The 25590-nt window shown below is 41.2% G+C and overlaps 3 protein-coding genes across 5 annotated transcripts; 1 reads left to right on the forward strand and 2 right to left on the reverse strand.

Annotated features, from left to right (window-relative positions):
* Window positions 1-11876: 11876 nt before the first annotated feature.
* Window positions 11877-12570, reverse strand: cenpw (centromere protein W). The gene is made up of 3 exons (XM_057823495.1): window positions 12365-12570; window positions 12182-12295; window positions 11877-12059 (listed from the first exon to the last, which is right to left on the reverse strand). The coding sequence occupies exons 1-3, from the start codon at window positions 12449-12451 to the stop codon at window positions 12033-12035; spliced, it is 228 nt and encodes a 75-aa protein (XP_057679478.1). The 5' UTR covers window positions 12452-12570; the 3' UTR covers window positions 11877-12032.
* Window positions 12571-12703: 133 nt separating this feature from the next.
* Window positions 12704-17234, forward strand: hddc2 (HD domain containing 2). Its single transcript, XM_057823494.1, has 6 exons — window positions 12704-12843; window positions 13869-13990; window positions 14058-14160; window positions 14220-14288; window positions 14356-14494; window positions 14640-17234. Exons 1-6 carry the CDS (start codon window positions 12781-12783, stop codon window positions 14735-14737), a joined length of 594 nt encoding a protein of 197 aa, XP_057679477.1. The 5' UTR covers window positions 12704-12780; the 3' UTR covers window positions 14738-17234.
* On the reverse strand, window positions 14751-25283 carry tpd52l1 (tpd52 like 1). 3 transcript variants are annotated; one of them, XM_057823491.1, is made up of 8 exons: window positions 25138-25283; window positions 22638-22753; window positions 22421-22569; window positions 20047-20148; window positions 19484-19498; window positions 17483-17521; window positions 17186-17246; window positions 14751-15774 (listed from the first exon to the last, which is right to left on the reverse strand). In XM_057823491.1, exons 1-8 carry the CDS (start codon window positions 25154-25156, stop codon window positions 15655-15657), a joined length of 621 nt encoding a protein of 206 aa, XP_057679474.1. In that variant the 5' UTR covers window positions 25157-25283; the 3' UTR covers window positions 14751-15654. The 3 variants fall into 3 exon arrangements, with proteins under 3 accessions (XP_057679474.1, XP_057679475.1, XP_057679476.1); XM_057823492.1 differs by lacking the exon at window positions 19484-19498; XM_057823493.1 differs by lacking the exons at window positions 17483-17521; window positions 19484-19498.
* Between the last annotated feature and the right edge of the window lie 307 nt (window positions 25284-25590).

A 25590-nucleotide genomic window follows, 5' to 3' on the forward strand; every position in this document is an offset into this window, starting at 1 on the left:
ATCGCAGATTCATGGCGCAATAAGCCCCAGAACTATTTTTTAATTTGTCCGTTTTTCCCTGGGAACCCCAGTTCACAGACGTCGCGCAACCGCTTTTGTTTCAACCCAACCATAAAACAAAGGTAATTAATAAAATGTCTGTCATTTTCAGCTTAGAATCATTAATTGATGTCTAATATTTTGTTTAAAGAAAAAGAAAAACGACTTTAAAAAAAATTTCACTCGCATATTTTAAACTTTTAAAAATTATGTCACAATGAAAAAAATGATGTCTGTAAAAAGGTCACGGATATTTACCTCATAACTATCGCTTAATTGTATTTTTTTGTTACTGTCGCATTTTCTCCGATATGTTAGATGATAATTGATCCATAAAAAAAAAAAAAAAACGTTTAAAAGAGTAAATATATGAAAATGAACATCTCGACCACTCCTTGATGTCTGCGATTTCTGCATCGCGACCCTTGTTATACGACCATGTTTCACCCATAAAATCCCCCAAAAATCCAGCTGTGCCCATTCACAGCTGTGTCTTGACACTCGGTGATATATGCTAAATGTAGTTTTTGGATGGAAACAAGGTAAGTACGTTATAATATCTCGTTAAAGTCATGGCGTCTGTAATTCTGCTCTCACATGCTCTCACCTCTAGATAGGGTTTTGCTGTTTGAAAAAAAAAAAAGTTAAAAAAAAAAAAATGCCCTTCTGTTCAAAATGTTTCTTCCCCCAGAACATTGAGATTTTAAGCTTTCCAATGATGTGTCATACTTGCATATTGGACAATTTTGAGAGTTGGCCAAATTGGGGGTCTCAGAGCGAAACTTCAGGTCACCTGAGTGTTTTCCGCCATATGTTCTTCCTATTCCTGCATTTTCATGTGTCCAGTGCTTCAGAAAAACTAAAGCGAAAATCTTTCGCATCAAACGACTTGTTGTCTTTGATACTGTTATTACGATGATGATTAATATTTACTACCACTACGGTACTGCTGTGGCTGCAACACATGCTATATGCTGCTAGCCTGTTGCTAATCAATACGTGTAGGCTGGCACAATAATGTTCAACTGGACTACAATTCTGTGTTTTGCGTCACAGCTAAGACATCATTAGCTTTGCTACATCTAGTTATACAACGATAAAGAAATTGAAAACAAACTCATCTACTTGGAAGTCATACATGGGCTTTTTACTCTAAATGCATAAATGCAAGTGTTTTTGTTCGTTTGTTTACAGGTGGAAAACTGTGTTAGGCAAGGGAAGACAACTTGATGTGCCTCACAACACTTACTGTACGTTGATGGACATATATCGAGACTTTGTGCATTCTACTTTGATGATGGAAGGCTCGACTTATGCTCCACCTTCGTTTTTTCTAATAATTTTATAAATTGTGATTTATTGACCTGTTTTGCACATGCACTAATGGTTTTACATAAAACAATAAATGGAATCATGTCGTCCAAACGTTTTTGTTAGGGCCCCTGCTCTCTGAGCACCCTCCTTGTGTGTGTATGTGTTTTGATTGTAGGGTTGGACAGATGGGATAGCCTGGGACCAAGTGTAGTCAATCATAGTTAACAGCCTACTTAAGCCAGTCCCTGGCCTCAGTTCTTCGCCAGATTAACAACTCCACTCCACGAGTTTGTGACTCTAACTATTGAATATTCCAGAAATCTGTATTGCCTCACTTCAGCTCATTTTGCCTTTGTTCACAGATCCTGCATTGCTCGCCTGCCTTCACAGCTCACCTGCTTACCAACCAACTGCTCGCCTGACTATTTGGACATAGAATGCCTTCACATACTTCAATAAACAATTGTTACCACTGCCACCTTGCCTTCCTTCTCTGCGCTTGGGTCCCCTGCTCATCCAGAAACCTAAGTTTTATTGTGATCAATATCTCCGATAAAAAAAAGAATGACATACTGTTTATCTTTATATGTACGTGTGATGAGCTCATAATACCATAACTATAATCTGAACAGATGAACAATACCTTGTAGTATTTCCTTGTAATAACAAACCTGTGTCAGCCCTTCAGAATTTGGCAACTGTAATATTATTTGCAGTTTTGCCTCATTTTGGTCACTCATGTGGCCGGTGAATCAATCTACACCTCATGTTAACACAGGCTGCACAGCTTGTTAGAATCATGTCCACGAACGATCAACGAAGTGATAATAACACATGCACAATGCAGAAAGTCCTGGAGCTTTATATACGCCGTGCTGCATCCATTTTTTTTTTTAGATTCCCTCGGTTCCTCTGGTTTGAATTTGCAGTTTTAACTTTGTCTACACACTGCTTAGTTCAACCGCACTTCATGTTGTTCTGTCTAGATTGTCTGTAACAGAAAATGTCATAGATGACGCCGCCCATGCTTCGCTCAGGAAAACTTGTCTGAACTCATTTGCTGCCATTAACAGTGATGGTCGTCCAAATCATTCGGACTGCAATCATTCACTGCAAGCCTCTCCCAATTCAAAGTGATTGGATGGCCATCCCCGTCAATAGTATTGAAACATGATAATTTGCAATCCTGTGGGATGAACTGCAGAAAATACTGGTGTGAAACAATACAATGTACTAAAGTTGGTGCCATTACGCAACACCTTTTCAGTTCCGAATGACATATGCGGCTAATTATATTAGCGTTAGCTATACTGAAGATGAATAAGAATAATGAACCAGAACGCAAACATGAGACAGCAGAACGCGGCGGGGGTCGTAACCAGATGATATGAGCTCCGCGTTGTTCTATATCCAGTAGCTGTAAATACTCAGTTTGACAGATTGATGGGATGCATCAGAATGCGGAATGACGCCGCCAGTTAGTGTCGCTAAGCTAGGACGCTAAGTATTCAGATCAGCAGACACTCTGCTTTGGCTAAGTCAAGCTCCTCAACTAAGTTCACCATGCTTCAGAACGCACTGAGGCCCAGAATCTGTGCGGGCTAGGCCCAGAATATCATCTTTAAGATTTCGGATGTCATCGTGGCGGTGATGCATCGGCGTTAAAAATGGTTCAGTAGCGACCGGCTTAGCAAGGCACGTCACTTGATAGGCGCCGACGCCGACAGCTCGATGCTAGTCACGCTTCAATGAGGTCATTCCTGGCTCATACAGGCGTGAGACAGAATCTCATCAACCCGACACGGTTGTGAAGGCTGGCAACACCCTTGACATACATTTAACGTACACAGACTATTTGAAATGCGACGACAGACGTAAAGCAGTAGAAGCATGATGGCCGTCTATAAGAGGGCATAATGGAGCATGATTAAAGTCATAAATAATCCCGCACAATAAAGCTATATACAGCATACGCGGGCCTCCAGGTGGCGAAAGATGCGTGACAGGACTATTTGTGGTGCGTCTGGATACTCAATACTTCGGAGTACAAGGTGATGGCTGCCTGACTTGTAAAATTCACTGAAAAATTTGGTGTAATTTAAGTATCTGCTGGTGCGTCTCAATTAGAACATAGGCTAAAACTGCCTATTTTAGTAATTCTATATATAAAAAGATGAAATTCATACTGTATATTATGCAGATTTAATATAGCCACATACTAAGGCTTTTTTTTAAACTGTTGCCTCCTTATTTAAAAATCTGGCTCTCGGCAAACCCGCAATCTTAAATGTGGACCCAGCCAGCTCGCTTGACATCAATGAGCTGTGATGAGCTGATGGAGCATTCACACATTGATCTTGGACATTTCAAACATACGTCGCAATGATATAATAATAAAAAAATAAAAAAAAAAAAAAACACTGATATACTGTATATCAATTCCGTGCACATTGATGGTCCTCCGTCGCAGATTGCACAGAGATGGTCATGACAGAACTCGCCTCACGCGCTAAAAGCTGAGCTATGCTTCTGCGGCAGACCTACGCCGTCAAGGCAGACCCGATTTACTCCTCCGCCGTAGCCTCACGTGCAGCTCTACCAAGTCCTGACTATGCGTTGCATCCACGCGTGGTGACGTAACGCAAATGGACAGTGATTGGTCCGCTCAGACTGTTGTTTGCGGTTCAGCGCGAAATCATTGCCATTTACAAACATTCTAGCGCTAACGACCACCTCTGCAACAGTCTTCTGCGTCACCTTCGCCTCAACATTTGTTGTTCAATTTCCATAAGCTGAAGATCCACATTCAAGCGTTCCATCTCCGTTGGCATTGTTGTGTAACCGGAAGAAAACTAGAGGAAGTCGACAGGAGTCCCCCAAAACCGTACAAACACAATGCCACACCCCTCTAGTGGCTTGGCAGTGAATTACAGAGCAACGTTCCCTTGCCGCAGAACTACCGAATGTTCATTGAAGCCGTAGTCGCTACGCCGTCACCGCAATACAGAAGCATAACTCAGGCTTCAGTCTCTGCTCAGCCAGCAGCGTGGCTATAAAGTATACTATAAGAGGATATAAAAATGCGTAGGGGAAAATCAAACAATGAACATGGACTGCTAGGTATCTCAAGTCAGACAGGCGCGCAATCGGTTTCACTTTCATTACTTTTTCGCCTGTCAAATTGTCGCCACTTCCAGGAGAGTGAGACTCATGAAATGGCTACTTTGAGAGGCTCCACCTGTCTCGACCGCTGTGATGCACACGTCCACCTGGTTGTGGTTTCCACTTCCAGGAAATATACGAAACGCAAGGGCGTAGGTTTGGCCTAAATATTGATAGGGACGATATAACAGCATAACCTGCATGTACACTTTTTGCTAGGGACGGGACATTAATAAGACCATTCAGATTGGGTGAAGGGGGTTAGGGCTACATTTCTCACAAATATGAATCTAAGTAATGGATCGGCTAAAAGTTCAATGCAAAATAAATCTGTTATCTTTCACACTGCAAATTTATAACGTCTTAATCCGATAATTTTTCTTAAATCAAGTTGAATAATTTCCTCCATCTTGTTTTGAGTTTTAAAGACTGGTTAACAGATCAATGGGCCAGATTATTCCATTTACTTTAATCTTACCATTTGTTCTCATTAAACCCATACATCTAAAAGTTGGTCATTTCTCACCTAAATCAAGAAAAAATTGCTTTCAAATAATGTTTTGAACAATATGTACTTTTAAATTAAGAACATTGTGGATTCTTTTTGCTTAAAATTAGTGTTTAGATTATTTTTAAGCTCAATTTCTTTAAATAAGATAAATAAGTGAGTAAAATTAATTTGAAACACTAGCAGATAATTTCACTTATTTCCCGCAAATTTACGTAAACAAACCAGAATAATCATCTCTTAACGATCCAGGAATGCAGAATAAATAAATAAATAAATATTTGTCTTAAAACCACTCAAAATTGTCTAAAGAAAATAAATATAACAAAAAAAAAAATCCTAGGGAATAACAAAACAAAAATGCAGCCTTCCTTCAGATGAAACTACTGCTTTTTTTGGGGGGGGTCAAGTCATCAGCCACTCAAACGTGCGTTTGAGGGAAAAAAATGGACTGGCACATTCAGCAAGTCAAAGGGGGTCAATGTATGTCTGAACCAGGGGTCGCGTTAACCGAATATTTTCCGTCGTTGAACGGTTTTTTAAAACGGTGACGGAAAAAACTGAAGTCCAAGATACTGAACCCCACGTTGCTCCTGGTGCTGCGTCACCAGTAGGTGAATGGCGAGATAGTGTAAAGCGCTTTGAGTGCCTTTAAAGGTGGAAAAGAGCTATATAAGTATAACACCATTTACCATCTGTCATTTTGACAGGTTGAAATTCACACCCCAGACCACAGGGTGGCGAGTGAGCATATTAATTAGCTATTGTCTCTCTTGATGCATGATGTCGTTGGCCTTACTCGGAAAAATGTCAAGGCAACTGAGTGACCGAAGTTTCTTCAAAAAGCCCCAAAACGACGATGGTGTTGATAAAAGAGGTGAAAAAAAAGAGTATGGCCGCTGAGCGCGGATTCAGCCTCCAGAACAACATCAAAACGGCCAGGAGAAGTCGTTTGTCTGAGGCGAAAGTCCAAAACCTCTGCAGCAATCCCACTTGAGACATTTGATTATGCATAAGCGGGCATGCAATTCAAGTCCATGCGCACCAGGAGGAAGGTATGAGACTGCGTTCTGGCCACAGCAGGTGAACTGCTAATTTCATTGTTTCACAGTGGGGCCACAGTCAGCTGTTTTTGTCAATGCGGAGAAAAAGTTACATATTCATCTGCTTGATGTGTAACGGCACGGTGTGGATTCTCTGCTTGTTCGGACAGAAAATTAATTAAAAATGAATGAAAATTAAATACTATTGAATATGTCATTATTATCATTTTAAAAATTTAAGTGACGGGTAAAAATAGATTCATCCATCCATCCATCCATTATCTTCCGCTTGTTCCGGGGTCGGGTCGCGGGGGCAGCAGCTTTAACAGGGAAGCCCAGACTTCCCTCGCCCCAGCCACTTCAACCAGCTCCTCCGGCGGGATCCCAAGGCGTTCCCAGGCCAGCCGAGAGACATAGTCTCTCCAGCGTGTCCTGGGTCGTCCCCGGGGCCTCCCGCCGGTGGGACATGCCCGGAACACCTCTCCAGGGAGGCGTCCGGGAGGCATCCGAACCAGATGCCCGAGCCACCTCAGCTGGCTCCTCTCTACGCGGAGGAGTAGCGGCTCGACGCCGAGTCCCTCCCGGATGACCGAGCTTCTCACCCTATCTCTAAGGGAGAGCCCGGACACCCTGCGGAGGAAACTCATTTCGGCCGCTTGTATCCGGGATCTTGTTCTTTCGGTCACGACCCAAAGCTCGTGACCATAGGTGAGGGTAGGAACGTAGATCGACTGGTAAATCGAGAGCTTTGCCTTTCGGCTCAGCTCCTTCTTCACCACTACGGACCGGTGCAGCGTCCGCATTACTGCAGACGCTGCACCGATTCGCCTGTCGATCTCCCGCTCCCTCCTACCGTCACTCGTGAACAAGACCCCAAGATACTTGAACTCCTCCACTTGGGGCAGGATCTCATCCCCGACCCGGAGAGGGCACTCCACCCTTTTCCGACTGAGGACCATGGTCTCGGATTTGGAGGTGCTGATCTTCATCCCAACCGCTTCACACTCAGCTGCGAACCGCTCCAGTGAGAGTTGGAGGTCACGGCTTGATGAAGCCAACAGCACTAAATCATCTGCAAAAAGCAGAGATTCAATGCTGAGGTCACCAAACCGGACCCCCTCAACGCTTCGGCTGCGCCTAGAAATTCTGTCCATAAAAGTTATGAACAAAATCGGTGACAAAGGGCAGCCTTGGCGGAGTCCAACCCTCACTGGGAACGAATTCGACTTACTGCCGGCAATGCGGACCAGACTCTGACACCGGTCGTACAGGGACCGAACAGCCCTTACCAAGGGGCTCGGTACCCCGTACTCCCGGAGCACCCTCCACAGGATTCCCCTAGGCACACGGTCGAACGCCTTCTCCAAATCCACAAAACACATGTAGACTGGTTGGGCGAACTCCCATGCACCCTCGAGGACCCTGCTGAGGGTGTAGAGCTGGTCCACTGTTCCACGGCCGGGACGAAAACCACACTGCTCCTCCTGAATCCGAGATTCGACTTCCCGACGGACCCTCCTCTCCAGCACCCCTGAATAGACTTTACCGGGGAGGCTGAGGAGTGTGATTCCTCTATAATTGGAACACACCCTCCGGTCCCCCTTTTTAAAAAGGGGGACCACCACCCCGGTCTGCCAATCCAGAGGCACTGTCCCCGATGTCCACGCGATGTTGTAGAGGCGTGTCAGCCATGACAGCCCTACAACATCCAGAGCCTTTAGGAACTCCGGGCGGATCTCATCCACCCCCGGGGCCTTGCCACCGAGGAGCTTACCAACCGCCTCAGTGACTTCAACCCCAGAGATCGAAGAGCCCACCTCAGAGTCCCCAGACTCTGCTTCCTCAAAGGAAGGCGTGTCGGTGGAATTGAGGAGGGCTTCGAAGTATTCTCTCCACCGACTCACGACGTCCCGAGTCGAGGTCAGCAGTACACCATCTTCACTATACACAGTGTTAATAGTGCACTGCTTTCCCCTCCTCAGACGCCGGATGGTGGACCAGAATTTCCTCGAAGCCATCCGGAAGTCGTTTTCCATGGCCTCACCGAACTCCTCCCATGTCCGAGTTTTTGCCTCGGCGACCGCCGAGGCCGCAGTCCGCTTGGCCAGCCGGTACCTGTCAGCTGCCTCCGGAGTCCCACAGGCCAAAAAGGCCCGATAGGCCTCCTTCTTCAGCTTGACGGCATCCCTTACCGCTGGTGTCCACCAGCGGGTTCGGGGATTGCCGCCACGACAGGCACCAACCACCTTACGGCCACAGCTCTGATCGGCCGCCTCAACAATGGAGGTGCGGAACATGGCCCACTCGGACTCAATGTCCCCCACCTCCCCCGGGACAAGGGAGAAGTTCTGCCGGAGGTGGGTGTTGAAACTCTTTCTGACAGGGGATTCTGCCAGACGTTCCCAGCAGACCCTCACAATACGTTTGGGCCTGCCAGGTCTGGCCAGCATCTTCCCCCGCCATCGGAGCCAACACACCACCAGGTGGTGATCAGTTGACAGCTCCGCCCCTCTCTTCACCCGAGTGTCCAAAACATGCGGCCGCAAGTCCGATGACACGATTACGAAGTCGATCATCGAACTGCGGCCTAGGGTGTCCTGGTGCCAAGTGCACATATGGACACCCCTATGTTTGAACATGGTGTTCGTTATAGACAAACCGTGACGAGCACAGAAGTCCAATAACAGAACACCACTCGGGTTCTGATCGGGGGGGCCGTTCCTCCCAATCACGCCCCTCCAGGTCTCACTGTCATTGCCCACGTGAGCGTTGAAGTCCCCCAGTAGAACGAGGGAGTCCCCAGAGGGGGCGCTCTCTAGCACACCCTCCAAGGACTCCAAAAAGGGTGGGTATTCTGAACTGCTGTTCGGTGCATAAGCACAAACAACAGTTAGAACCCGTCCCCCCACCCGAAGGCGGAGGGAGGCTACCCTCTCGTCTACCGGGGTAAACCCCAACGTACAGGCGCCAAGCCGGGGGGCAATAAGTATGCCCACACCTGCCCGGCGCCTCTCACCATGGGCAACTCCAGAGTGGAAGAGAGTCCAACCCCTCTCGAGAGGATTGGTACCAGAACCCAAGCTGTGTGTGGAGGAGAGTCCGACTATATCTAGTCGGAACTTCTCTGCCTCACACACCAGCTCAGGCTCCTTCCCTGCCAGAGAGGTGACATTCCATGTCCCAAGAGTTAGCTTCAGCAGCTGGGGGTCGGACCGCCAAGGCCCCCGCCTTTGGCTGCCGCCCAACTCCCTACGCACCCGACCCCTTTGGCCCCTCCCACAGGTGGTGAGCCCATGGGAAGGGGAACCCACGTTGCCTTTTCGGGCTGAGCCCGGCCGGGCCCCATGGGGACAGGCCCGGCCACCAGACGCTTGCCTTCGAGCCCCACCTCCAGGCCTGGCTCCAGAGGGGGGCCCCGGTAACCCGCGTCCGGGCAAGGGAAACTGGGGTTCAATAATCTTGCTCATCATAAGGGGTCTTTTTGAGCCATACTTTGTCTGGCCTCTCACCTAGGACCTGTTTGCCATGGGTGACCCTACCAGGGGCTTAAAGCCCCAGACAACATAGCTCCTAGGATCATTGAGACACGCAAACCCCTCCACCACGATAAGGTGATGACTCATGGGGGGTAAAAATAGATTATGACCGGATTTTTATGACCCTGTCAGTCAAAATGACAGACAACGAAAAAGTCTAGCACAACCTCTGGTCCGAACATAAAGAAAGTAATTCACTTAATAATGATAGGGTCAAGTCTATCCTTACAACATATGGGAAGACAATCTAAAATACTTATATAACTGAAGTCATTATATACTGTAATGCAAGACAGGTTGCTTAAAAGTTGGTGGGGACAATTTGAGCACCCTGAAAAATTGGTAGCGTTTTGTCCCTACCGTCCCTATGGAAACCTACGCCCTTGACGCAACACCAATCCATGTTTCCATTTGTTTTTTTGTTTTTTTTCTCCAAGTGAGCAACGATTGTAATATCTTAAGTGATGATGTTACGCTTTGTTGTTGTTTCCTCAAGATTTTTATCAGTCACAACTCGGTGACTATATAATCGATATATATATTATCTGTATGGCTCTCGTAGAATCACATTTGTAAATATGTTGGGTGTTTTGGCTCTCTCAGTCAAAAAGGTTCCCCTACCCTTGTGTGTTTTTTTTTGGATACACTGAATAACAGATCGAGGGTATGTGTAGATCCTGTCTAACTGTGATGATCAAAATACTTGAAATGCAACTAACTAGCAGTAGTACTATTTCTTAATACGTAATAGGTTTTTTTTTTTTTTTTTAATGCTTTTTTTAAAATTAGCCCCACATTTTCCTTAGTTTGTCAATAAAAATAAGATTATTTTTTTCATGGGCTAAATATGAATGATTTCTACCCCCTTTATTGCAAAAGATATTTTTAAAAAAATTCAATATCTAAACAAGTGACAAATGCTCAACATTGCGCCAAATGTTTCACTGTATACGAACAACTTCAATGGCAAACGTGGCTGTCACATGTCTGCCTGTCAACCTATGTGGTCCTATCACATATTCATATACTGTATATATATATATTATATATATATATACACACACACAGCACATACATCACATAGCGTTTAGTGCCGACTTGGAGCACTCAGCGACCTCTCTTTGCATTCTGTCATTTCGACTGGGCTATCCCATTGTGTCATGGTCCCTTCTTAAACACCAGTACATCAAATGTCTGCTGTCCTAACATGATCCATGGCCCGACCCCGCCAACCCCACTCCATCCTCCTCCTAATATGATCTTTGCATGCAAGCATGCATCTATTTTTTACAGTCTATAAACTCTGTATATGTATCAAGTCACACATCAGAACCCCCCCAATAAAATTCTGTGGAAATTTTCTAAAAAGCACAAAATTATTGTCAGGCATTAAAATAGGAGGTATGAAAAGTCATAAAACTACACCTATTGATCAGATGTAAAAAAAAAAAAAAAATATATATATATATATATAACCCCGATACAAACTAAATACAATGAAAATGGTGACAAATGAGGAAATACTAAACACTAAGATTTGCTTACGACTTATTGATGCATTTTTTTGCAGGATTTAAATACTGTTTTAAATAAGCGCAAGGACAAAATTACTTTATGCTTCTTAATTTGCTCAGTAGCACCATCTTGTGGAAAGAAACATACATGTACAGCATGTACCTCAATATGAATAAAATGTGTTTTCATTTTATACTATAATGGAATGAAGACAATGTCAGTTAAATTAAGAGAAATGTATGTGTTTTACATTTCACTCCCAATACAGTTAGAATTCAACTTTAAAATTCATGTTCTGTGTTTGAGGGGTGTTGTACAGGAGGACACCCACATGTACGAATACCAAAAATTCACACAAACCTTGAAGATACAGACTTACCCCTGCTGTGGAGGCCAGCTTCAGCTTCTTCCAAAGTGGTAGCAGTGAAGTGGAGGCTCGCTGAACAGTACACTTCTCCGCTGTCAACATGAAACGAAGTTGAAAAATGTGTAAGACAAAAATTACAAAGGCGGGATATTTTTACAGAAATGCTTCAGTAAATTATGTACTGAGAAACAAATTGCACTATTATATCTGACATGAGAGACAAGTAACAACAAAAATTAGTAACCAAGTTGGGACTCACCGAAGTGTAGGAAATATTCTGCAAAAGTGCAACATATCTGTTGAATGATAAATTTTGGAATTTCCTCTTATGTATCCTCAGAAAACTGGTTAAACCAAGAGCACACATGACAGAAAAAATACACACAAGGCTATTCAATAATAGCAAGAATCAATTTATTATAATGTACAAAAATAATTAAAAAAAAGAAAACAGCAAAACGAGGAACAGATACTTTGCTTGTGCAACTAAAAATAATTAAACATAACCCAAGAAAGTCAGGAGATAACATGGCTGAAATGCATTGTCTTCATCCTCTGGCATTTTTCAGCACTTTCTGCAATGAAATAAAATCAACCAAAATTGGAATTAACATCCCTACTTTTAATCAGCTTTTATACAAGTAATCTGTACTACTTAAATACTGTGCGAGAGTACAGTACTTTGACTCGGACTCACTTTGGCGACTGCTTTTACATGATGAGCTCGTATAGTTGCTGATTTGTCCTCAAACGCTTTGGTTCTGGCCTCTTGTGCTAAATTCTTGAGGAAAAGCAAAGTGAGAAGCTCCATCTGTAAACAAACATACAATTTCGTAAGCTAACCAAAACCTACATAAACGTGTTACAAATAGCGGTTTACCATTGCTTCGGACGCCTGTCTCACGTTAACGTGACCCTTCATTTTTGATTTAACTGTTGGTTTAATTCTTGGTGCTTTGTTCAGCATTATGGAGGAGTTTGACTGACGATTCGAAAAAACAACAAGTTTGAATACGGTTTCAAAAAAAGCCGCTTTCAGTGACTTCCGCGTTGTCTTCTTCTACGGTTTCTTCTTCTTCTATGGATTGTAAGACTTGTTTTGTTTGGCTTTAACTCCTTTTTAGGTCAAACTTCAATAATAAATATCAAATGGAGTTACAAATTTAAACTTTTAGCTGTATATGTGTTTTCCAAAATTACATTTGAGTTTAATCCAGAAATTGTGCTCACGCTCCCATATTATAGACGGCGCAATGAGTTATTTTGGATTTAAAACGTGTAGAAGAAGAAACTGACATGGCGGCCCCCGCGGACAACATGAAAATGCTCCAGTTTTTAAAATTAATCGGGCAGCTTAAAGTAAGACACTAACATTTAATATTTGTTAGAACACATTCATTTTATGTGTTGGAATTGTTTTAACAGTACAGCTACAGTTATGTGTTTTATCAGCTGTGCTCAAATGTTGAAGTTCCCGGCAAAAAAAAAAAAGGGAAAAAATATATTTGTAATATTTAATATGTTTAAGTTTTCAAGTATGTATAGAGTAGAACATAATATTTAATCAGACATTGATTTAATTAAAAAAGAAATAGGTGAATGTAAAGTAAAATAATTTAAGGGTCATTCAGGGGCCCCTATGGTCCTGAGGCCCGGGACAACATACCTGGTTGCCCCCCTCTGTCGACGGGCTTGCATAAACAACGTAAAATATATTTGTCCTATAAAATTGTAGTGATCCCTCGTTTTTCGCAGTTAATAGGGACCAGAAACCGCCGCGATAAGTGAAAACCTGCGAAGTAGCGACCCCCACCCAGTAGTTCTATGTATTATTCAGATTAAGCATTGGAAAGAGATATTAGGACATGTCCCCTCAAGTATAATATATTTTTTTAAATAAATGATTTTTAAACACTTCAAATGTAATAAGAACTGCATTATAAGTCTTAAAACATGTTACTGTCCCACCGAATTATTTTTGAACAAGAATAAAGCAGAAAAATGCTTGGCTTTATTAAATGCTTCATTGAGTGACTCCGCTCAAGTCCGCTGAAGCTGCTCACTTACATTGAGTTACCACAGCAACTATTCGTCAAGTTAAACGATGATTGACGCATGCAGCGCTTTAAAGCTCGCTTCTCTGGCAACATCAATCAACGCCAGTCAATCAGTGTTAAATTTAATAAACTCCAGTGCACTCACCAACAAAAAGCAGGGAGAGGGAGGGAGAGTGAGACTATGCGATTGGCTCGGGACAGCTCATCTGTTAAAAAAAAAAAAAAAATCCGCGATGGTCTGAGGACGCAAAATTTGAAGCGTAAAGTAGCGAGAGATCACTGTTATTTATATTCAACTATGGCCCAATACTGTTATCTTCCCTGTAGAGGGTCCCACGGACAGGCTGGGTTTACAGGAAGGTGAAGAACCCAGAGAGTGTGTCAGACCACATGTACCGCATGGCCATGATGTCTTTGACCATCACAGACCCCACATTGGATAAGGACAAGTGAGTTTATTTGTACTTTGTCTTAAATGAACGCTAGTATCTTATGATCCCTCCTCCCTGATTTCAGATGTATCAAGTTGGCCCTTGTTCATGACTTGGCCGAGTGCATTGTAGGCGATATCGCGCCATCAGACAATGTCAGCAAAGCTGAGAAACACCGGCGAGAAGAGGTGAACAACCCTTGAAGCTCTATATTTGTTTTTCGTTATTAAAATGCATATTCTTTCAGGCAGCCATGAAGCAGTTGTCGAGCCTCACACCAGATAAGCTAGGACAGGAGATTTTTGCACTATGGGAGGTAAAAAGTTTGACTATCAGATTTTACTCCTGTTCGTGATGGAAAAACGGCATTTTCTGGCATTTAGGAATACGAGCATCAAAGCAGTGCAGAGGCCAGGATGGTGAAAGAGTTTGACCGTCTGGAGATGATCCTGCAGGCTCATGAGTATGAAGAACTGGAAGGAACGCCTGGGAGACTGCAGGAGTTCTTTGACTCCACTCAAGGTTAGTCAAACAATCTACAGCACCTTACAAGATGCAGTAGGAAAAAATCACATATTTACGACCACAGTTCCTTTCCTGATAGGGAAAAAGGAAGCATTTAGAGATGCAGTATAACATTAGTAGTGGCCATTTTGTGTCTTTGCAGGTTGTTTCCAGCATCCAGATGTGCTCCAGCTTGTCAGTGCTTTGAATGAAGCAAGGAAAAGTCACATGACAGAAAAAAACGACTCACAATCCACTTGACGCATGTCATGACTGCAATATTTTTGCACAAGCAAAACTCTTTAATATCTTGGCAGTGTTGAATGGACAAATCCTGGGGAAACAATGCTCCATGCATTCAAAATGTTACGCTTGAATAACGTTTTATTATAAAACGGGACCTGAGATGTACTCGATTCCAGCAGAACATACAAGAGAGCTTTATTGTGTTAAATAGTTCTTATTCTGAAAGCAAGATTAAGACAGATGGGACAAAAACAGGCTGAAAGATGGATTGTAGGTCTGTCAACAGGTAATAACATTGATAAATGGTTATAACTTTACTGAGCCTCCCAAAAATCTTGTTTTAGAAGCATAATAAATACTCAAATGCATCAGTTCAAAATTTGACTAAGTTGACATTGTACATCGTGTCCAACTTTATTTCCCCTTAGGCGTTATTTAATTAGGCTAAGGGCTAAATTAGATGCGGTGTCTCATCCTGCCAGTCACAAGAAAATTTTGCAAATGACATTAGAGGGGCACAAAGTGCTTCAAATTAACAGCACATGGGTGAGGATTCAATTTTTTTCCTTTCAGCCTTAAAATGACTCCATAGTACTGAAAATACATGTACAAAATGTGTCATTATAAAACTCGGTTCACAGCTCAGTTATTTACACATTGCACAGCTTGCAGTGTTAGTTTAAATATACATCGCTATTTCACAAGGTTCGTAATGTCAGCCGATAAATCTTACATGATAAAGGTTGACGGTCATTTCTTTTTGAATGAAAGTGAATTGAAAAAAGGTAGGAGGCATTCACAGCAATATGGATTAATGATGAAGTTCAATTCTAGCACTTTCTGATGTTGATTATGCGAACCAATCATATACTGTATAGTCTTGATAGAACTTGTTTCTATAATATAAAGCAAACATGAATACTGTTAGTCTCCTACGGCCTCTCAGGTGTTTCTGTCAAGTTGTTGGTGGGTGTGTCCTGAGCGCTGGCTTTCGCCGTGGAAGAGAGGACGTCCTCGAAGCTTCCTCCTGCCCCGGGACTCCCAACTTTAGTCTTGGAAATGTAAAGGACAAAAAGAGTTATGATGGATGTCAATATAATATGTTGTTTGAATTAAAGGGGAAGTTCAGAATTGTTGACATTAAGGTTATAGCGGTGGTTTGAGTTGGTGATTTCAACAAATTCCATGCAGTTATTTATTAGTTTCAGGGCTCGGGAGTGGCTAAGCTAGCGCGAGTTAATAAACTCGTCCTAGCATGCCAATAAAAAAACAACATATGCACTAGGGGTGTGACAAAATATCGAAATGGTGATATATCGTGATACTTTGTGTCACAAAAGGTTATCTAAAAAAACAACATATGCACTAGGGGTGTGACAAAATATCGAAATGGTGATATATCGTGATACTTTGTTTCACAAAAGGTTATCTATATGCTCCTGCCAAGAATCGAGATATCGTTTTAAAAAGGTGTCAGTGTCTAAAAAAATAAATAAATAAAAATAAATAAAAAGGAACCAACAAGTTGCTACCAAAATCTTCCACCATAATAGTTTCTCAGTTAACTAAGGCTGCATTGACGGTGGACGACGCCGAATCCGTTTGGACTGGGAACGTTCGTTCATTCGAAACCAGAGCATTCACAGTCATTCTGTCCGATTTTCAGAGCATTCACAGGTCATTTCCTGTTGAGTGTGAATCACTGGCTATTCATTTGGGTGATTCCCAGGTCACTCCCTGTTCTGTAACTCAAAATAAACAGGAAATGACCCGTAAAATTCCCCAAAATCAACAGGAAGTAACAAAATATACAGGTGAATGACAAATAGCCCAAAATTACCTCATTGCCTGGCATTGGCTGCCACTGACTGCCATAGACGTTCAATCCGTTTGAAGTGGGAGGGATGGCACCGAATGAACGAAAATCGCTGCCACCATCCCAGTTCAAATGGATTGGATGTCTACTAGTGATAAATTCATTCCAATTCACAACAGAAGCTTGTTTTTCTGTTTATTCGTTGTTTGCAGAATTTCCTAGAATGATTCCCTGACCAATGTATTGATAATATCGTCGGATCATCATTACTGTGAACTTTGTATCGCAAATCGTATTGTATCGTATTGTGAGGTACCAAGAGGTTCCCACTCCTAGTTAGATGTGTTAATATTGTTTTTGTGGCATGCTAGGGACAATTGACTTGCGCTAGCTTAGCCAGTCCGGAGCCCTGAAATTAATAAATAACTAACAAACTGTACAGAATTTATTGAAATGAACTCTACTGACTAATTTAACCGCCGGTAATTCGAAGACAAAGCCTAATGTAAAAAAAATCTCAACTTCCGCTTTAAGCTAAATTTTTCAGTCAAAATTGTATGATTTGTTTTTTTTTTCTCTTGGTTATATGGTCAACAAAAAATACATTTTTACAGTATAAAATTGTATAGTCGTGTATTTGTACACACCTTGATGGTGGTCACCGTACTCTCAACTTTCTCCTCAAAAGATCGGAAGCTTGGCGAGTTTCTTGATAGAAAATAAACACATTTTAGTTCATTTTTTTTCGAGATTATTAAATGTTTACATTCTGGTTACTTTAAGCAACCATGTGCCACTTGGTGTTTGAACAGCACTAGGATCTGACAACATGAAAATGTCACAGTGTATGGACAAATACTATTTAAAAACATCTTGTCACAAATAGAGCTCATCAGTTTGTACCAATTTTGCACTCACACATACAGTATTGTTGCTAGAATTACCTCATAGCAGGCATGCTCATAGAGTGAGAGATGGAGTAGCTGTGCATAGAGAGAGGAGTTAATGATTAGCTCAGCTCGCATAATCAGGGTAAGCAGTTAGCACACATATTGACAAAATCACATAGAGGGAGATCATGGCAAAATAAATGCAGTTCCTTCAAAAAAATTACAAAGACTGTAAAACTAAAAATGTTAAACGATCCATTTGTTTTTCACTGACTTGGTCTTAAATCGGAACTAAATTTATTCATACCGAAAATATTTTTTTCCTAAATAGTTGACAGTGACAGACATTCAATTTGACTAGGACAGGCCGGCAGCGAATGATCGCTATCATTACATTGCTTTAATATACCGTATATTACAACTGTGTGAAGACAAACTATTTGATAGTAAAGATCCCTCGCCAATTCGCGATTTCAGTGATTCGCGGATTTTTGAGGTACTGTATGAGGCTCCCTTAACATCTGTGCATTGTGTCATCTTCATCAGTAAAGTGCACAGGCGTTTCTTCATCATTGTCATTGACAGTCAAGGAAGGAGCGGCTAGAGCAGGGGTCTCCAAACCGGCTGTGGGTCCTGGTTTTTGTTCCGACTGATCAAGCATCGACAGTTTAACCAATGAAGTTTCTGCTTAAACAAGCAGCACCTGACTGCAGTGAACTGATTACACTTGTAAGACACCAGATTGGTGCAAAGGTATCGTCTTGTTTTGTTGGAATGAAATCCTGCGGCCCTATGTGGAATAGTTTGGAGACCACTGCGCTAGAGTCTAATGTAAGTTATCTAAAAATATTAAGGTATATGCACGAACACATGTACCGTCATTTTCGGACTAAAAGCCGCTACTTTTTTCCTTCATTTTGAATCCTGCGGCTTACAGTCCAGTGTGGCTTATTTGTTTATCTATTTGGGTTAATAGGTAACACTTTATTTTGACAGTGGCGTCATTAGACTATCATAAGACAGTCATAATTATGACATGACACAATCATGGGCATTACTGAATGCTTATGACAGATGTCATTAAGTGTTATCTGGCAAATTATGTCACAAACTCCGTTCATGTCCTGCTTGGATCTTTTACCTCCATTCAAAAGTGAGATAATTTGCCGGATAACACTATTCCATCTGTTATAAGTATTCAGTAATGCTCATGACAGTGTCATGTCATAATTATGACAGTCTTATGGCGTTACTGTCAATTTTAGTGTTACCATATACCATAACCAGCAATTAATGAAACAACTGGAACAGTAACTGAAGAAATAATTAGCACAGAACATAAATTTTGATTGTTATTTACATCTGTAGTGCTGCAATGCATACTAGGAGGCATGTTGGACAACACAGTGTTGACAGCAGGTGGCAGTGGAGGATCACCGTCTCAACCCAAGGGAGCAATGATGGCCAAATGAAGCAATGAAGCTTTGCAGCCAATTGGTTTAAAGCTTCATAGTGGTTCATTTGGTCTTATGAGAGTCGTATGATGCTGCTGTCAAATAAAGTGTTACCGGTTAATATCTTTTGGTGTAAATATCCCATAATACAGTGAGGACAGCTGCGGCTTATAGTCCAGTGCTGCTTATCTATGAACACACGCCTTTTCGTGCCAAATTTGGTGTGTGGCAGCTTACTGTCAGGTGTGCACTATAGTGTGAAAATTACAGTAACAATAATTGTTTTTTTTTTTAAAACACTGTATATCATATCAATCATTACATTTGCAGTGCTTAAAAATCATTTATAAAAAATATGTGTAAATATTCTCCGCCTCTACTTCGCGTATTTTCCATTTTCGTGCGTGGGGTTTCCCCATTAACTGCAAAAAACGAGGGATAACTATATTTTTTTGTGACTACTGAAACGACGACATATCACTCGTTTTGCACAAAAACAAACAAACAAACACTCATGAGTTGAAAAATGTATAAGTTGGCGCACTAGTAAGTCCCAACTACAACTGTATTCTATTGTGTTCCAGCAACAGCATGTTCTTACCCTATAGAGCCCGACCTTGGAAGCATGCAAGAGAAGGAAAAATGTGAATATTTCATGTAAGATGACTAAATATGCCACATTAGAGTTATGTCCACCATTAAATAAGCATAATAAAGGCTTTAAAATTACACAAACACAAATCAAGCCAAATGCCAGTTGAGCACAACAAAAAAGTGGTAGAAATGGACAGTTGCAAAGAAGCATGCACGCACGTCTTGTAGGAGTTTTAAATGTAATGATTTGAATGTGACTGGTTATTTTGCAGTTAATAACTAATTTTGTCTTGTGCTTCTGTTTGGTTAATGGTGATTAAATATTAAAAGTCCTTGAGTCGACAACACGTCTGGCAAAAACACTTCACGCAGCATATAACAAAAGACTGAGTTTTTAACACAAGCACCCTCAAACACACTCGCATACCTCCTAGGGAATAGTAGCTGTAGACCAGCCATACTGCATGAACAACATTAGTACATTGTTTCTTACACCAAATATGATCGACAAAATGAAAAAATGTTGAGTGGGTGCAATAATCAGTTCAGTGACAATGTGTTGCAGTGCACCTCATGTCTCCAAACTTCCTGTTGATGGCGTTGCCGAGCGTGCTGAAAGCGGCCGTGGTCTTCTGCCCTGCCGAAGAAAGCGTCTCCGATGTTCTCTTGTACCTGAACATATGAGACGATGTTTTTTAAAACATTCTACCAATGATCACATCATCGTTTTTGATCTGAGATGCCGTTTAAAACATCTACCACTTGTGTTACCCAATACCTATAGGGTCACTTTCCTTTATTATTTATGATGTGTGTGTGATCTGCAAGTCGCAGTGTAACTGGATGATAACAACCAGCGATGGGTCTGCACCTCTAACTGCATTTACTGTTTAACAGGCTTCTTTTGTCTGACCATTTAATTGGATTTACTGTACTTCTGCACCACGATAATTGTTTTGTATTTTCCAGCTAGCAGCCTTTAGCAATTATCTAAGATAGGGATGTCCACAATTTGATCACATGTTCAGAAATTGGGCCCGACCACGTTCATTTTCAGATGATCGGAATCGGGTCAAAAAGATCAAGTTTTAAGAATATATTCATTGATTCTTTAAATATTAATTCACTGGCTGCCATTGATGGAAAGAGATGTCCAATCCATTTTGACTGGGGGGTTAACAAAAAAATTGTTTGATCGCTGCCAACCCCCCAGTTAAGGGACGCAACAAAATAATCCAGAGGTATGAAGGTATATTATATATTTAAGTACATATACGTACATTTATAGTACATTTTATTCTATACATTTTAGGGATGTCCCCAATTCGATCACGTGATCGGAAAGCGTAGTAATTTTCAGAGGATTGAGTTTTGATTTCGGGTTTTGAAGATTAATTGATGTACAGTATTTTTTTAAGGGCTACACAGCAACAAAATAATTAAGATGTGCAAGGATATTGTCAAGAGTAGTGCTGCAACGATTAATCGATTAACTCGAGTAATTCGATTAATAAATTTTGCTGCTTCAAGGATTTGTTTAATTAGTATGTAATAATTTGTTTTGAAAGTGTTTGCATTTAGTTTTATTGATTTGGGTGGATACATTGCCCTCTAGTGGTAACAGTCAAAATGACATAACTCATTTAACATAGCTGAATCCAGCTGCTCCCCGTTAAGGCCAACAAAAGGTTGTAAGTATTTATTTGAGCTAAAATATTTATTATATATTTTATGCGTTATTTAATTTTAAAAGTCTATTTAGCAGTTTTTCTTGGGAATATGTGTTTGAACGATTTGTTAGGACCACTGAAAAAACGTTAGAATTTTATAGCATTTATGCTAGCGGACTTTTGCAATGCAAGTTGGTCAATTGCTCTTTTTCTGTACTTAGATCCTCATTTATTTTTTTTATACGGTTTGAGGCGAAGCACAGGTATTTTAATTTATTCTGAAAGTTTAATTCTGCATAGTTTAAAGAAAATTTCAGAAATGTTATTTTGTATTCGCATTTAATGACCTTTTGAAAGTGCAATCTTAACAATCCTTTGTTTTACATCTTCTAAAATTTTCTGCAATGCATTATAGTTTCCTAATCCGATTACTCGATTATTCGAAATCATTAGTTGATAGATTAATCGATTACTAAAATAATCGATAGCTGCAGCAGCCCTAGTCAAGAGTGACTAAAAACGTATTTTTTGTACAGTTTTTAACTGTTTTTTTGTGCAACATCACAATACACTCGGAGACAGCGGAAGTGTAAATCAACCCTGCCGTTATGCTAGCAGTCGCGGGATGCTAATGATCAGATATCACCATGGAAAAGTGATGATGTCTGATGTATGGAAATATATATATTTTTTATTTAGATGGTCTTTTTTTCCCTCATTAAAACATTACCAAGGTATCAGATCGATACTCAAACACTTCAGTATGAGATGACTTGAACTCGGGTGAAGAAATATGTCATCAGGACAATCCTAATCTAAATTTCTCTCATACACTGATGATAGATTAATCGATTATTGAAATAATCGATAGCTGCAGCAGCCCTAGTCAAGAGTGACTAAAAACGTATTTTTTGTACAGTTTTGTACTGTTTTATTGTGCAACATCACAATACACTCGGAAACAGCGGAAGTGTAAATCAACCCTGCCGTTATGCTAGCAGTCGCGGGATGCTAATGATCAGATATCCCCATGGAAGAGTGATGATGTCTGAAGTATGGAAATATTTTTTTATTTAGATGGGCTTTTTTCCCCTCACTAAAACATTACCAAGGTATCAGATCGGTACTCAAACACTTCAATATGAGATGACTTGAACTTGGGTGAAGAAATATGTAATCAGGACAATCCTAAATTTCTCTTATACACTGATGATAGAATCACGGTGACTGTTTTTGCGTCATAAAAATTATTTTGTGTGTTTGTCTGGTCTTACGCGACGGAGCTCTGCATGTCTTGCCATCCTCGGGTGAAATTGTTGCGTAGCTCTCCCAGAGGAGTGATGCCCAGTTTGTGCTTGATCTCCGTGTGCCGCTTCTCTTTGGATGCTAGCACCTGTTTCAGTGTGCTGATCTCATCTTCCAGCTTCGCATAGTAAAATAAACAGATGTTATCATCTAAATGCAACACTGTGTGTGCTTGTGTGTTTGTACTTTGGCTAGCTCCTGCTGAATTTCCTCTCTCTCCTCTTCTGTCAGGATGGAGTTGCTGAGGTTGACGTCCGACGTGTTTTCATCTGCTTCCCTCAGAGGCTCAGATTCAAGAAAACCTGACATGCACACACAGCATGATTTCAATTTACATTACTTCTGGAACATTCTACTGTTGTATTCGAATGTATTTGAATGTTTTCTGAATTTCAACCGCGACACTGTTACGTAATGAGCGGCTGCTGCCTGTTGTGCTGTAATCCAGATTAACAGACGTGGATTATGTAGTTGACACACACACACGCACAAAATGCAACCAAGCGTCTTCGTGCCAATTGAATTTTGGACCCTATTTTGGGTGTTTAGAACCATTGAATCAGTTCAGCTCTGTGTTGAGTCCAACATCCAACTGAAATGAAACAATGAACATTTGACGTGCCCTGAACAATTCTCTCCTCTTTCTACAACAGCTATTTGGTTGCTATTCTATTCAACACGTGCATGCGTACGCAAAAACACACAAGCGACATTAAACTAATTTACCTGAGAAATGGTGTTCATCTTGATGCAGAACAAGGATCAGGATCAACATTAGTCACAGTTATGAAAACTAGCATGCACCAGCAAACATCTGTCGTGTGACATCATACTTCTTGGGTAGAGTGGAAGGAACTTTATGTCGTGCGACGACAAGTCAACGCTAAATGCTGCTACAGTCGTGAATTTGAGGAAATCCTGCATATTTCAGGAACTACAAGAGGAAACGTGCAGCACAAAATCTTCCCATTTGAGCTGCTTAATTCGCTAGAAGTGTTGCGTTTGCACTTTATACCAAATGGCTATGTTGAAACGTCTACTTCCACATTTTGTGATGTAGGAAGGAATACTTTTAATATTGAAGACATCAACTGAAAACATAATTTTAGCTGTGTGACAATGCACTGCAACCACTTCCAGGAAATTGCTTCCACAGGACACGACAAGGCAAGGTTGATCTTCATTAAGAGTCTTTAAATGACTTTAAAGACAATTTAAAAGTTTTTCCAAATATAATATTGAGTATATCAGCAATTTGTATAGGAACAAAACAAAATAATGTACAATTACTGTGGTATCTGTGTGTTGGATGCGTTTCCAAGCTTTTTCGTAACTCAAATAGCAACACAAACTCGTAGATTGTACTAAATAGTCAAGGAAGCACTAAAACCCTATTTAACTGCACTATACTTTAGAACTTTATTAAAAGTACAGTTCTATCATTTGTCTAAGGCCTCTGTCCAAGCTAATTTTTTGTATGCAGCTTTGAATACCTCGCTGGTCACAAGATTCCCATCTAGGTCATGTGGGGAAGCTAAATCAGAGGCCTGGGGACGGTCATACGGCAATCAGAGTGCAAGACCAAAGTGTATCGATATTCCCTTCATTTGGGAGCGTGCGGAAAGTTTGGAGGGTGAAGCTCACAACCTTGTTGACGGACTGTTTGACACCAAACAGGGAGTCCCTTATAAGTGGAATGCAATTAACTAACTGGATCAACAAACGGCCTGGCGGCTTGACTTGGACAAACCACAGAGCGCAATGAGAAGTAAACTACACAAACAGATGAGAAGTTACTTTAAGTATTAGTTACTACCAATGTTTGGTTACTTATCAATGCCCACATTGTATTGTGAGAAGCAGAACTAATGGAATGTTTATCCACTCCATGGAAGAGAAAACCTGTCTAGCCACTTTTTGTGACACCACACTGACAGAACTGTCACAAAAAGTAGATCCACTGAAATAATTACCTTGGTTAAACGTGCACACAAATATAACTAGTGTCAAATCAGGTTATTTTTCTTAACACAAAGCTTTTATTGTTGTATATATGGGAACAGATGGATACACTAGTTCACTGTAAAGTAAATCTTTATAAGTAGTGGATGAGAATTTAAATAAGATGCTGTCATGAGTGAATACAGAGACATTATTTGCTTGAAATAAATATTAGACTGTGGCTTACCTGATTATTCTAGACAAGATCAACTATGAAAAGCTCCTGTGGTGTTTAATGTGCGACTAGCACTATTAGATGTGTTGAAAATGAGGGGTTTCCACATGTCAGGTTTTTTTCTGCTAGAAGGAAAAACCTTGAGGGGGAAAAAAAGCTTGGGAAAAAACCATTACTACAAACGTGCCCTCAAGTGGTCCCTATTGTTGACGTCACTCAATTATCGAGAGGAGTCTGGCTGTTGGTGAAATTTTCACCTACGCTGTTTAACGTTTTTTTCCTGTTATGAATAATCGGAATAATCTCAAATCAATTACATTTGGCATTTAGTCGCGTTTTAAGACGAAATACACCCGTGAATACACGACTTTTTTTTTAAAGGGTTGTACTCGTGGACAGTGTGGTGCGTTCAAGTGAAATTCAAAATACCAGCGATTGCAAGCGAGTTTAAATTGAAGTTTCTATTCAAATAACCGCTTAAACTATGCGAACGATGCAAAATTGACTAACCTTGTTGTCTGGTCTCCATGGTTAATTTCCACTCGCCGTCCAACACAGACACGTCACGGTGTCGGAAGGCGCTTGGTACCGGCGACCGGGTCAATTTGTGGCCGCCGTCTCCTCCTTGGTTTGTCAAAGTTGTCACGAGGTTAGACAGCCCAGGGGGCGGGATTTTGCACCACACTCGCCAATGAGCTCACGCGACGGCTGAATGTACGTAGTTACTTCCGGGTACGTTTTTTGAGCGCGAAGATGTCGGTTATGAGTTTTATTTCAGTGTTAGTTTTTTAACCTCCATGTACATATTTTAAACTCTATTAAAATGTATAACTGCTTTGGTGGTTTAAAAAAAAAAAAAAAAAAAAGCGAAAACAAGTGCGCTAGAATTTTCCCTCTCCCATCTCTCTCGAATTTTCTGCCTGAAGCTATGCTGTCCCCTGCTGACTAAAGCAGTCATTTCAA

The sequence above is a fragment of the Corythoichthys intestinalis genome, chromosome 19 (genome assembly GCF_030265065.1).
Source record: "Corythoichthys intestinalis isolate RoL2023-P3 chromosome 19, ASM3026506v1, whole genome shotgun sequence".
Taxonomy (NCBI): domain Eukaryota; kingdom Metazoa; phylum Chordata; class Actinopteri; order Syngnathiformes; family Syngnathidae; genus Corythoichthys; species Corythoichthys intestinalis.

Coding starts and splice junctions, on each gene's coding strand:
- cenpw (XM_057823495.1), bottom strand. CDS start 12,451: ATGCTGAACAAAGCACCAAGAATTAAACCAACAGTTAAATCAAAAATG. Junction 12,296..12,364: donor GACAGGCGTCCGAAGCAATG/GTAAACCGCTAT, acceptor GTTTGTTTACAG/ATGGAGCTTCTCACTTTGCT. Junction 12,060..12,181: donor ATGTAAAAGCAGTCGCCAAA/GTGAGTCCGAGT, acceptor ATTTCATTGCAG/AAAGTGCTGAAAAATGCCAG.
- hddc2 (XM_057823494.1), top strand. CDS start 12,781: ATGGCGGCCCCCGCGGACAACATGAAAATGCTCCAGTTTTTAAAATTA. Junction 13,991..14,057: donor CCCACATTGGATAAGGACAA/GTGAGTTTATTT, acceptor CCCTGATTTCAG/ATGTATCAAGTTGGCCCTTG. Junction 14,289..14,355: donor AGATTTTTGCACTATGGGAG/GTAAAAAGTTTG, acceptor TCTGGCATTTAG/GAATACGAGCATCAAAGCAG.
- tpd52l1 (XM_057823491.1), bottom strand. Junction 20,149..22,420: donor GACATGCAGAGCTCCGTCGC/GTAAGACCAGAC, acceptor TCATATGTTCAG/GTACAAGAGAACATCGGAGA. Junction 15,775..17,185: donor GTACGGTGACCACCATCAAG/GTGTGTACAAAT, acceptor TACATTTCCAAG/ACTAAAGTTGGGAGTCCCGG.